The sequence below is a fragment of the Muntiacus reevesi genome, chromosome 7, assembly GCF_963930625.1.
Source record: "Muntiacus reevesi chromosome 7, mMunRee1.1, whole genome shotgun sequence".
Classification (NCBI taxonomy): Eukaryota; Metazoa; Chordata; class Mammalia; order Artiodactyla; family Cervidae; genus Muntiacus; species Muntiacus reevesi.
Genome location: NC_089255.1, coordinates 97,345,488 through 97,358,768, shown reverse-complemented (window position 1 = coordinate 97,358,768; position 13,281 = coordinate 97,345,488). Strand labels below are relative to the sequence as shown.

Sequence of the window (13,281 nt, the reverse complement as noted above, 5' to 3'; positions counted from 1 at the left end):
GTCATTGATCGAAATTATCAAAAGTAAACGCTGCAAGGTGTGGGAACAGGAAATGAAAAGAATCACTCAGGACACAGTGAAACAGCGCCTAGGCGAGCACGTGTCCCAGCCGCGCAGGGAGAAACTAGAGGGGCGGAGCCAGGGCTGGGGGGCAGGCCTGAGGGCCTCTCTGCCATAGGCTGTTCCAGTTCAGATCAGTTCAGTTCAGTCGCTCAGTCGTATCCGACTCTTTGTGACCCCATGGACTGCAGCACTCCAGGCCTCCCTGTCCATCACCAACTCCCGGAGTCCACCCAAACCCATGTCCACTGAGTCGGTGATGCCATCCAACCATCTCATCCTCTGTCGTCCCCTTCTCCTCCTGCCCTCAATCTTTCCCAACGTCAGGATCTTTTCAGATGAGTCAGCTCTTCGCATCAGGTGGTCAAAGTTTCAGCTTCAAAATCAGTCCTTCCAATGAACACCCAGGACTGTCTCTTTTAGGCTGTTCCAAGAGTTAATAAAACTAGAGGGGCGGAGCCAGGACTGGGGGCGGGCCTGAGGGTCTCTCTGCCATAGGCTGTTCCAGGGGGCGGAGCCAGGACTGAGGGCGGGCCTGAGGGTCTCTCTGCCATAGGCTGTGCCAAGAGTTAATAAAACAGAGGGGCGGAGCCAGGACTGGGGGCGGGCCTGAGGGTCTCTCTGCCATAGGCTGTTCCAGGGGGCGGAGCCAGGACTGAGGGCGGGCCTGAGGGTCTCTCTGCCATAGGCTGTGACAAGAGTTAATAAAACAGAGGGGCGGAGCCAGGACTGGGGGCGGGCCTGAGGGCCTCTCTGCCATAGGCTGTTCCAAGGAAACGTTGCTAAACAAAGCCTCTGGCCAATAGAGCTGCGGGATCAACGCCGGCGGCTCGCAGGTCGTCCAATGAGAGGAGACGTTGGAGGTGCCCTGCGAGGCTCAGCTTCCGGGACTGCGCCGAGCGGGGCGCAGCAGAGCTTGCGGGTTCGCGTGCGGCTGTCGCGATGTTTCACTGCCAGGCCGGCGCCCGGCCGCGGACGTGGGGAGCCAGTCCCCCGGAGCACAAGAAGTGGGTGGAAGTAGGTGTCCGGAGGGCTGGGTGTCGGACTTCGGCTTGACCCGGGGCGCCTGCGCCGTCCCCTCTCCCGGGTCTCGCTCAGCCCCGAGGTGTGCTGGCTAATGACCCAGCCTGGGGCTTCCAAGCTTCTGGATCCCCGTCTAGTCTTCTGCCTACTTCCAACCTCCTTCTGCTCTCTGCGACAGAGTCTCTTTATAATAAGCTGTAACCTGCACCTGTCCTCCCGCCTTTCAGAGCCGTCCCCGTTGCCTCATCTTCCTCATTCTAGCATTGAATTTTGGGTGGAATTTATCCCGATGGTTTAAAAGAATTAACCTACCGATAAGTCATTTGCACTTTTTTGGAGGGGGTAGTAAGTTTTAGCACATCATTAAGGTGTTTTGAGAATTAAAATTAGGATAATGAAACTCACTTCTCAGCCCAACTTTTCAGCTAAGTTTTAAATTTGAGAGGTGTAGACTTAATATATGTTAGTAATAAAAATAGTAGAACAAATGGTTTCTGTTTTATTAACTGAAGACACTTAATGTTCTTTAGGTATTTAAAGCATGCGATGAAGATAACAAAGGCTATCTAAGCAGAGAGGACTTTAAAGTTGCTGTTGTAATGCTGTTTGGTTACAAGCCATCCAAGGTAGAACTTTCTTTTGTGTTTGGGGACAGGGCAGAGAATACAGTAATGGTGGTGGTTTAATCACTAAGTCACGTCCGACTCTTGCAACCCCATGGATGTAGCCTGCCAGGCTTCTGTCCATGAGATTCTCCAGGCAAGAATACTGGAATGGGTTGCCATTCCCTTCTCCAGGGGATCATCCCGACCCAGGGACTGAACCAGGGTCTCCTGCATTGCAGGCAGATTCCAGGCCTGCAGTTGCAGGCCAACTGATCTATGAGGGAAGCCCAATACAGTAGTGGATGGATTCTAAGTAAAGTGCAGACGGCTAGCTTAGGATGTTTATAAAACAAACCATTGCCTTTTGAGCAATTTTAGGGATGTGTCTAGTGCTGAATTTTACTTTCTTCTTAAGAACCCAAATAAGGGATGAATTAGAATCTATCAAGACTAAATTACCACAAGGCTGCTAATAATTATGTTAAATGTGAGACACTAGCATGGTTTCAAGACGGAAGCCTGGGAGGGGGATGTTGGTAACAGGAGGAATTCACAGAGGAAGGGACGTGCAGGATTTTTTTTTTTTCTCTTAAACTAAAAAAAAAAAAAAAATTGCCCCATTTAAATTATGAAAAAAATGCATTTATATAGTCAAAAATGTAAAACAGACCAGAAAAATATGAAGTTGGATGTAAATCTTTTCCCTCCCTATTCCTCAGGAGTTACCATTATTAACCATTCTTGTGCATCATCCCAAATTTCTTATGCATGACAGACATGCCTGGCATTCTGTTGAAAGCGTAGGGAGGTGCATAGTGGGCCTGTTTTATTCGAACTTGCTTTTTTTCACTTGACAGTAGAAGAACATAAAAGCACACACATTACATTTTTTAAAAAGTATCTGCCTAGTAGTCTCTTTAGCTAGTTTTCTTGTTTTGGTCATTTCAGTTGTTTCCATTATTTTTCATTCCTGCTAATATTGCTACAGTGAGCATTCTTTTATAACTGTATCTCTGTTTGTGAATGCATCTCTGTGGAATTAATTGCTAGAAGTACAAGTGCTAGGTACACTTGAAATTTTATTGGGCACTGCTTCTAGTTAAGATCTGAGCTGATCTCCAGCGAGCCCCCTGCTTCCGTCGGACAGGTTTCCTGGGGCTCCACATCCTTGCGTTGTCCCCTTGTCTGTTACATCCATCTAGTCCCAGGTCCCTCTTGTTAGGCTGCTGAACAAATCAGAGGCGAGATCTTGGCCAGGTGTAAGAAATTCAGTGGCAGGCATCAACCCGAGGGAGCACTAGGGGCTGTCTCTGGAATGCCCTCCCTCCTGCCCTCCTTAGACCAAGGGACTCGGCGGCCACTTGGGCTCAGCTCTGCCTTATGATCGAGCTCTACTTGTCTCAGACTACAAACCCCGAGAAGCCAGGGATCACATAGCATCTACTTCTCCATCATGCTTAAGTGTATCACACCGTCACTGTTAGTGTGTTCCGTTGATATAACTGCGTCCTATGAACAGCTCAGATAGGTTCCGAGTGGTTCAACTGCCAGGGAGCTGCTTAGTTACTGAGAGGTTGATTGTGGAGCTCAGAGAAATCCTCAGGGCTAGTCAGGGCTACCTCCCTGAGGCTGCAGCTCTCCTGTTAAGCTGCAGTCATTTTAGCTGGAATTCCAGAGCAGGTCAGCTACGTGGACCCAGCCTGTAAAGCACTGCGTTTAACCCAGGTTCAGCTGGAAAGACACCTGGTCTCTCTGCCTTTATTTCTTTTGGATCTACTCACTCGGTTTTAATTTCAGGGCATAAGTGAAGAATTTAATGACATGTACGGTGATAGGGTAACATACATACTACACACCATCAAATTTAACAGGTTTTTACTTTCGGTTGAGGTTTTGGAGTTTACCTTTTAATCAAATGCTTGTTGACTACAGACTGCTAAACAGTAAAATACTGATATAACAAATCACCAATAAAAAATCATATGTTCATGATAACCATGTGTTCATGATAATCATATGTTCATGAACCAAATGTTCATAAACATTTATTAAGTGACAATACATTCCCTCTGAAATCTAACAGGTTTTTACTCTTACATTAGGTTGAGGTTTGGGATTTGTTTTTAAATATTGCTTTTGAGCAAATGAAATAACTCCTGAATGCAGGTTCTGAAGCTGTAAGTCACTTTTATATAATAAATCAATCTGCATTCATGAAAATGTTTACAGAATGAAATTTATTGTATTCTCTTGTAGTAAGAGGAGCACTTCCAAGTTGCTAGAAATATAAAGATGAATAAAACACAGACGCTACTTTGAAGCAGGGCTTCCCAGGGGGCATCAGTGGTAAAGAATCCACCTGCCAGTCCTGGAGACACAGGAGACGTGGGTTCGATCCCTGGGTCAGGAAGATCCCTTGGAATAGGAAATGGCAACCCACTCCAGCATTCTTGCCTGGAAAGTTTCACGACAGAGGAGCCTGCCAGGCTACCGTCCACGGGGCCACAAAGAGACAGACACAGCTGAGTGACTGAGCACACACAGGTTGAAGCAGTTCAGTTTAGATAGACTTATGAAACTCTGATAAATACTGAGGCAAGGAGATTGAGAACAGAAAGAGAAGATGGCAAGGAGTTCTAGTGGGAACTGTGGTAGGAGGTTGGGCCTTGTTTAGACCAGCGGAGATAGACTCCACTGATAGGAGGTGCCTGGGAGCGCCCCGTGGTGGTGGGAGAAGCTACGTCCGCGTGATTGGACCTGGTGACTACCCGAGCGATGCGGCCTCAGGACTGAAGGATAAGAAAAGAGGGAAGTTCAGAAGGAGGAGGTTTGGGGGAAGGGCAGTGAGTTCAGAGAGGGGTGCGTTAATTCTGAGGAGATGCAGGCACCCTAAGTGTACTCACTGTTTTTTTTTTTTACACTTTTATTTCGTATTGGGATACAGCTGATCAACGATGTTCAGACAGTTTCAGATGACTCAGTCTTATGTGTATGTGTATCCACTCTCCCCCAAAGCCCCCTCCCATCCAGGCTGCCACCTGACATTGAGCAGAGTTCCCGTGCCCTACGGCAGGTCCTTGTTGGTTATCCATGTTAAATACAGCCTCAGGCACTCACTTTTTAAGTCCCGTGCTGGATGATGAGGCGATGATGGTGCTAACGACCCGCTCTCAGGTTGTGCTGCCTGCCTCAGATGTGGGAATCTGAAATCGGGTGGAGAGGGGAGGGCGGAGATAGGTTTGGGATCCCTCACAGGTGTGCGAGTGGGTGGCACTGACCAGGAAGGGTGTGCAGAGCGTGAAGGGCGGCATCCCGAGGCGAGAGCCTGGGGGCGTCTGCACATTTAAAGGTCGGCGGGGACCCCAAGAGGAAGCCGCGCTGGGAGCTAGTCGTCTGGAAGGGTCAGGAAGAACCAGCAGAGTGCAGGGCACGGAATCCAAGGTGGAGAAGCTATGTCACATGTTGCCAAGATCCTAATTCCAAGACGTTTGTAAAGGTCTCCCAGCAATGTGGGAAAATTCTGGTGTCTTAATCCTTAGTGAAGGCAGGTCCACAAGCTTAGCATACAGTGTGTTCGCGAATATGTTTAAAAACGCGTGGGTAGGAAAGGAGGAGGTCGGATGGATGGGAGACTGGGATGGATGTACACACACTTGTATAAAGAGATGGCTAATGAGAGCTGACTGCCGCCCAGGGAACTCTGCTGGGTGCTCTGCGCCGCCCTAAATGGGAGGGAGATCCGAAAAAGAAGGGGTGTGTGGATGCGTGTGACTGGTTCCCTGGGCGGTAGAAACTAACGCAGTGTTTGGAAACAGCTGTACTCCAATTAAAAAAAAAAAAAAAGCATGGGAAAAAGAAAGATATACTAGGCGGAAATGTTGACAGTGGTTTTCACCGGGTGGCCGTTTTTTCATTGTTTCTCTTCATAATGTAAAAATGTTTTTCATGTTTTCTACATTGTTACTATTACATTCAGGAAGAAAATATTTTAAGGGAAGCCAAAGAACCCATTTTAACAATCACTTGTATTTGTGTAAGACAGAAAGGTTGCCTTATGGGGTATGCTGGGTATATGACAGCCAAGTTGATTTTATATGATTTAACTGTTTTGATCAATGGATTAAAGTTTTGGGGGCCACTGGGGTCTGTAGCAGATTAGCTTCTGGTGTCTTACTGACAGAACAGTGAAATGACCGTGATAGCTGTCCTGTGATAGAACTTGTCTGCTGGATTCAACAAAGGTGGTTTCTCATAAAATGCATTCCTTTCCTGCATCCCAGGAATTAAGAACTTATACTGTGAAAACATTTGATGAAATTGTATATTCTATTATTTTATTTTTTTTCTTTTCTAGATAGAAGCTGATTCTGTGATGTCGTCAGTAGATCCAAACACTTCTGGTAATGTGAAAGTTAATTTTTACTACCTACCTTATTTAGACACTCATGAAACTAAAACGGAGAACAAATATAGAGACTCTAAAGCGTTACGTTAAAGCAGATCTTTGCTTTGTTTCCCATTACCCCCCAAACAAGAAGAGATTTGGTTCTTTTAGTTTTGATGAATCAATGTATTCATAAATATGTGAATTATGGGAGAATTTTCAACCATTGAAAAGCCTAAAGACAAAATGTTGCTTCTAATTTCAACATCCCACGGATGATCTGGGTTTTCTGAGCAGCTGAGTGAACAGAAGTGGTACTTACTGAAATGGAAAGACTAGGGGGGAAGATTGAAGGTTTGGAAACAGCAAGAGTTCAATTTTGAGTTTGAAAGGTTTTGCTCGAGGACATCAAGGCAGTTGGGCTGTATGACTTTAGAATTCAGAGCAGAGCTCTAGGCTGCAGAGATGTTTGGGAGTCGTCAGCGTGTAGGTGTTTTTAAAGCCGCGGGAATGAATGAGACCCCCTGAGGGAGAGTGTGGACTGAGAGCCATAGGAATGATAACCACTAGAAGTCAGACAGGGGATGAAGAGATGGCAAAGGAGACTTAGATGGCAGAGGGCCCAGAGGAAAATCAAGAGTGTTTGATCAGAAACCGATAGAAGTGGATATTTCAAGGAGCAGGTGTGGCCAGCACTGTTCAGTGCTGTTGAAAGGTCAAGGAGCAGAAGAACTGAAGGGGACCCATGGAGCTGGCACCCGGGGGCGCTGGTGATTTTAGCAAGAGCAGTGTCAGTGCGTGGTGGGGACAGAGGCCAGGCTGCAGGGGGTTGAAGACAAACAGAGTGAGAAAGCGACCGTGTGAGGAGGTCAGTCTTCCAGTAGGTCCAGCAGCTGTGGATCAAGAGCCCTTTGCTTTGCATCGTTTGCCTTTGTTTGGAACATGAAGCTGTTTCTCAGCTCAGCCGGGTGACTGAGTGAAGAGGGAAAAGGCAGAGGAGCAAGATGACCCTGTTGTTTGAGGAGGCAGGGGCCACAGTACACGGAATTGGCTCTTCAACAATTACTTTTGGGGCAAATAGTTGAAGGCTTATGAAAAGTTGCACAATAAAATCAGTGCAGAGAGTAGCCGTGGACCCTTTGGCCAGATTCCCTCACCGTTCGTACTTTGCCCCGTCTCGCCGCCCATCCGCACTTTCTGCCTCTTCTCGTGGAGCTTCCCTCGCCTCGGCACACTTATCGGGAGTTCACACCGACGCCTGTCTTCAGCGTCCGTGTGGTAGAGTCGGACGGGACTTGGAGACTGAACGACAGCCGGCTAGATTCCCGTGCTGTCCCTCGCTCTAATTATGTTCTTCAGAGCATCTTCCCTCATCTCGGACAGGAGTTAGTTCTTGGTATCATGTCTCTTTAGCCTCTTTTAAGCCAGGACGTTTTTGTAAACTTTTCTTTTTTGGTTTGCCTTCCTGCAACATTGATTTTTTTGAGGAAATAGCCCACTCCTCATTGTTTTGTTCTTTAGGAATAGCCCTCCGCTTGTGTTTGCCTGGCATTCGTCTGTCATTCGGTTGAGCTGTTGCGTTCTCAGACGGAATCCTGTTCAGCTGACCTGTCCTTCTCAGGGCACCACGTCTTGAGACACCAGATGTCTGTCTGCCTGTCTCTTGTAGCTGATGTTGATTTCATCACCGGTCAAGGTGGTGTCCGGATTCTTCATTGTATTATTTCTCTTTATATTTTCTTCCCTTGCCACTCATCAACAGCCTGTGGAGAGACATGTTTGATGTTGCAAATATTGTGCTTCTCATCAACATCTCCCCCAGGATTTGTTATCCATTTATGATTCTTGTCTGATCCAGTTTTTGCCATATGGTTGTAAAGTAATGATTTTCTAATCTCAGGACTTCTTTCAGTTAGCCCCTGGCATTTTTACTATAAGCAAGAGACTTCCCGCCTTCTTGATTGATCAGTCTAGCTCTTTTATCACTATGGACTCATGAATTTGTGTGCTTTCAATGATTTATAATTCATTCCTATGCTTAATTGGGCTTCCCAGCTGGCGCCAGTGGTGAAGAATCCGCCCGCCAAGGCAGGGGGCGCAAGAGAGGCGGGTCAGGCCCCTGGGTCGGGAGGGTCCCCTGGAGGAGGCGGTGGCGGCCCGCTGCAGGGGTCCTGCCCGGAGACTCCCGCGCAGAGGGGCCTGCGGGCTGCAGTCCGCGGGGTCACAAAGAGTCGGACCCGACTGAGCGACCGACACTTCCGCTTTTCACTTTGGTATCACAGATTGAACATGACTTTGTGAACAATATTGCCTCTAGGAGAAGGTGTTTTTGCCTTTTTTTTTTTTTTGCCTTTTTGCAGCATTGATATTTTTGAGGACATAGCCCACTCGTCACTATTTCATTGTTTTCTTTACTCCCTAACTAGATGGAATTTTCCCAGGTTTTAAATTTCTTATTAGAATTTTTCACACTGTCAAAACACTCAAATACTGTTTCTTTGCTGTTCAATTTAGGTTGTTAGTTCTTGGTGAGCCCTGCGCTACGTATTTTTTTCTGTGCTTCTTGTGAACCTTCTAGTCTAGAAAGACTTCTGTCTTCTGGCAGAAGGATTGCTCGCATTTTTTGCATTGTTCAGGTTTCTCTCCTTTAGGAGTCCTCTGGGAGTTAGTAGTGATTCTCTCTGGATGCAGGCCTTCCCCTGCTCTTGTTTATGTAGTGTTTCTACATAAATACATGTAGCTTGCCAAAGGCACGCTCACAGTCATTATTTCCATAGCTTTTCTCCCTCGTGTAGGTTTCTTGATTCTGAATTAAAGATTTGACTTCACAAGGGAGGTTTTCTTTTCTAAACCAGTTACCTGATGTACAAACAGGTATTATTCTGGAGGAAAGGTGGCCCGTGTTGTTTGTAGGTGTGGCAAGCTCTCTGACGTGAAGGTTGACCTCCGACAAGACCTCCCGCGTTTTGTCTCCTAAGATCCCCCCGTGTGTATTATCTCACGTTTAGTAAGACATGCCTTACACACGTCTGTCACATTCATATGGTTTCTTTGTGATGATTTGCTGTACACTGAAGTGTAAATTCTGGCCGAAGCTTTTTCCACCTTTACTGCATTCTGAAGGTTTCTCTCTTTTCAAAAAATATCTATTTTTCTGGTTGCCCCGTGTTTTAGCTGCAGCAAGGGAGGATCTTCAGTGTTTAGTTGTGGCATGCGGAATATTTAGTTGCAGCCCATGGGATCTAGTTCCCTCATCGGGGATCGAACCCTGGCCTCCCCTGTTGTGACCATGGAATCTTCGCCCCTGGACCCCTGGGGAGGCCCCTGAAGGTTTCTCTGGAGTGTGAGTGCTCCGATATTGTGTGAGGATTGGTCTGTGGCAGAAGGACCTTCTAGGTATGCTGTTAGTAGTCTCCTCCTTATATTTCTCTTTTTCTGAAGTTTGAGAGAGCTTGACGTGTGGCGGGAGACTTTGTAAATTTCATGATCCTTTTCTCTCCTTCCCAAGTTCGCTTAGTTATTCGGTCCTGTCCTATTCTTTGCGACCCCATGACTGTAGCCCGCCAGGCTCCTCTGCCCATGGGGATTCTGTAGGCAAGGATACTGGGGTGGGTTGCCCTGCCCTCCTCCAGGAGATCTTCCCCACCCAGGGATCAAACCCAGGTCTCTGCAGGAAGATTCTTTACCGTTTGAGCTGCCAGGGAACCCGCCCCCTCCCCAAGTTCTCTAATGCTCGGCTTTGCACCTCCTGCAGAGACAGTCCTCACGTGTTCGCAATCATGGGGCCTCCTTTTGATATTAGGTCTGATCCACCTTAAAGCTTTAAGGTCTGGACGGGAGTTCCTCTGCATGCATTCCCTTCACGTGGTCTCTCCCGAACCCTAGTCTCTTCTGTATCGCGAAGAGCACCTTACTGTGGGACATTTTTTCAGACTTAGTGGCCTGAGGGTTGCTTCAGAACTGGAGGTTTTCTTCCAGAGAGCAGGCATCCCTGTGAGGGCTTTCGACTTTGGTGATTTTTGTGCCCCCAGACCTGCTCTCATACACGTGTCCCTCACATTTATTATCAGGGATATGACAGCTGTTCTCACAGCCGCTTCTCCATCAGATGGTTAGGATGCTTCCTGTTGCAGCATCTTTTCCAAGGAATTAATTTTTAAATATATTTCAGAAAGTTACAAGGCTATGGTTTTTCCAGTGGTCATGTATGGATGTGAGAGTTGGACTGTGAAGAAAGCTGAGAGCTGAAGAATTGATGCTTTTGAACTGTGGTGTTGGAGAAGACTCTTGAGAGTCCCTCAGACTGCAAGGAGATCCAACCAGTCCATTCTAAAGGAAATCAGTCCTGAGTGTTCATTGGAGGGACTGATGTTGAAGCTGAAACTCCAATACTTTGGCCACCTGATGCGAAGAGCTGACTCATCTGAAAAGACCCTGATGCTGGGAAAGATTGAAGGCAGGAGGAGAAGGGGAAGACAGAGGATGAGATGGTTGGATGGCATCACTGATTCGATGGACATGAGTTTGAGTAAACTCCGGGAGTTGGTGATGGACAGGGAGACCTGGCATGCTGCAGTCCATGGAGTCTCAAAGAGTTGGACATGACTGAGCAACTGAACTGAACTGAGCAGACGGTTGCAAAGTAAATTATCCATCGGAGAAATTCAGGGGAAGACAGGGTTGGAGGAGCGAGATCCGAGCGTTGGCGGTCAGTGCCTCGCTCCAGAATTGCTGTGGAAGGGCCCTTCTTCGTCTGCAGGCTTCCTGGCTTCCCCTCCCTCTCTGGTCCTGATGTCAACGGCAAATTAACCTTCTCAAAGCCCCACTTTCTTCTTGATTAGAGGAGTAGACTTACAGTCAGGATACTAACTTTCTAACCAGCTTCAATTCATGTCCCCTTGAAAGGGGAGAGTCCAGAGCACAGACATCCTTGGGAAAGTGAAATAGCCAGCCTCGCAAGAAGTCACTGCCGAGCTCTGAGTGCTGCTAACGTGGCGGTTTTTCTTTGGAACTGTTCGGTCCTGAACCAGTTCCAGACCATCAGCTCCTTTTTTTCTCCCTTTGAGTGACTTGACTCACATTTCATGTTCTTTATTTTTTAAAAAATATTTATTTGACTATGTTGGATCTCAGTCTCGGCACACGGGATCTTCGATCTTTGTTGCAACACGCACACGCTATTTTTTAGTTGCCGAATTTGAGGTCTTTGGTTGTGGCACTTGGGATCTAGTTCCCTGACAAGGGATCGAACCCAGGCACCCTCCATTGGGAGCATGGAGCCATGGCCACTGGACCACCAGGGAAGACCCTGACTTGAGTTTTTTACAGGAAGAGTTTATGCACAGATTCTTTTAGCAAATATATTATCTCTCAATGTTTTGATCTTAAAAAACTGAAATGTCGACCTTGGTTTTCTGGGAGCTATTTATTCATATAATCAACTTTCCGGAGTTCTTCTCCGCTGCTTCTGTTGAGTCAGTAAGTGGTGTCCGACTCCTTGCGACCCCGTGGACGATAGCCCACCAGGCTCTTCTGTCTGTGGGATTTCGCCAGGCAAGAACATCGGAGTGGGTTGCCATCTCCTTCTCCAGGGGATCTTCCTGACCCAGGGGTGAACCCACATCTCCTGTGTCTCCTGCGTTGCAGGTTGATTCCCTACCCGCTGAGCCATCGTTAAGTTCTGGGTAGCTGTGACTGGGGAATTCTCCCACTAGGTGTAGCCCTTCTTACATCTAGAGAAGGCTGGGCCAGGTCTCCAACACGCCACCCCACACGAGGGCCTGCTGCTGCCCCGCTTCCTGGGCGAGGTCCGGAGTCATCCTGGATGGAGCCTGGCTGCGCAGAGCCCTGACGACGTCCACGCTGCCCGCAGTACTAAGCCTCCACGCCCACACTCTGCGTCCCTAGGTCTCTGTTTATGGAAGACGGGTCATCGCTAAAGAGGCTCCTTGTGACAATCAAGACGAGTGAAAAGGTAAGACCAGGCCATTGGAAGAGTAGGCTGTCTCAAGGGAAGTCACGGGGAGAGTTTGAGGGCAGCCAGATGAAGAGCAGAGAGGCGCTAATGGCGTTTTAATGCCTTATAACTCAACAAAGCGAGTGAGTACTGGTAAAAACTACTAGGCACCAGGAACAAGAAGTTATATAACACTAACAAGAAAAAAAATCAAGCCACTTGTTTAAGGAAGAAACAGATCGGTGTTGGGGTTGGTTCTAGTGCACACTGCGTGTGTGCGTCTGTGTGTGTGTGTGTGTGTGTGTGCGCGCGCGCTCAGTCACTGCAGTCGTGTCTGACTCTTTGCAACTCTGTGGTCTAGCCCACCGGGCTCCTCTGTCCATGGGATGGAGAGGGTTGCCATGTCCTCCTCCAGGGGGTCTTCCCGACCCAGGGAGCGAGCGCCTGACTCTGGTTTTTCCTGCCTTGGCAGGTGGAGTCTTTTACACTGCGCCACCTGGTGTTGCTACCTCACTTTAGAGGGTTTTATTTCTGTTCTCTGAGAGTATAGAACATTTCATATCTTCTCTAACTATAGAAGTTTGCATCTAGAAGAGGCTAGAAAATGGTCACATGTTCCCTGCTTTCAAATGAGTAAGCTGAACTCCAGGGAGTAATAAAAAATCTTAATCCTGGCATTTGGTGGTTCTTTTATTGGTTTATAAAATACTTTTACATGTGTTACAGTATTTATTGTCATTACAGATAATAATTATAGCTTTGATTCCTTGAACATTTACCATGTGCAGATGCTGTGATGAGTATTATGCAGGGACTATTAAATTTAACACAGCTCTGTGTTAGGATTCCCTGATGGCTCAGCTGGTAAAGAATCTGCCTGCAATGCAGGAGACTTGGGTTTGATCCCTGGCTTGGAAAGATCCCCTGGAGAAGGGGAAGGATACCGATTCCAGTATTCTGGCCTAGAGAACTTCGTAGACTGTACGGACTGTGGGGTCACGCAGAGTGGGACACGACTGAGCCGCTTCACTCTCATGTCAGGATTATCTCGTTTTGTAAGTGCACGCAATCCTGACTCTTACAGAGGTTGCCCAGTCTGCCCAGGTGGTACAGCGGGCTCGCGCGCAGCGCACCTCGGTAGTGCAGTCTTCAAGCTTACCCTCGCAGCCGCTGGGCAATGCGTGATGCCAGTACTGCCATGGGTCATACTAGTCACTGTGACGGGCCCGAGGCCAGTCTTCACTGTCCTACTT

At 47.6% G+C, this 13,281-nt stretch overlaps 1 protein-coding gene across 8 annotated transcripts in view; it reads left to right on the top strand.

Annotated features, from left to right (window-relative positions):
- Positions 1 to 960: 960 nt before the first annotated feature.
- EFCAB11 (EF-hand calcium binding domain 11) overlaps positions 961 to 13,281 on the top strand; it is a 161,632-nt gene continuing 149,311 nt past the window's right edge. For 7 of the 8 annotated variants that reach the window (XR_010663963.1, XR_010663962.1, XM_065941291.1 and 4 more), the window contains exons 1-3: positions 961 to 1,077; positions 1,614 to 1,709; positions 6,043 to 6,088. Coding sequence is in view for 6 of the 8 variants with exons in the window: in XM_065941291.1 (XP_065797363.1) it covers positions 1,003 to 1,077; positions 1,614 to 1,709; positions 6,043 to 6,088 (217 nt within the window). In the remaining 2 variants the exon portion in view is untranslated. The remainder of the gene's footprint in view (positions 1,078 to 1,613; positions 1,710 to 6,042; positions 6,089 to 13,281) is intronic. The other variant, XM_065941292.1, reaches the window with a different exon arrangement.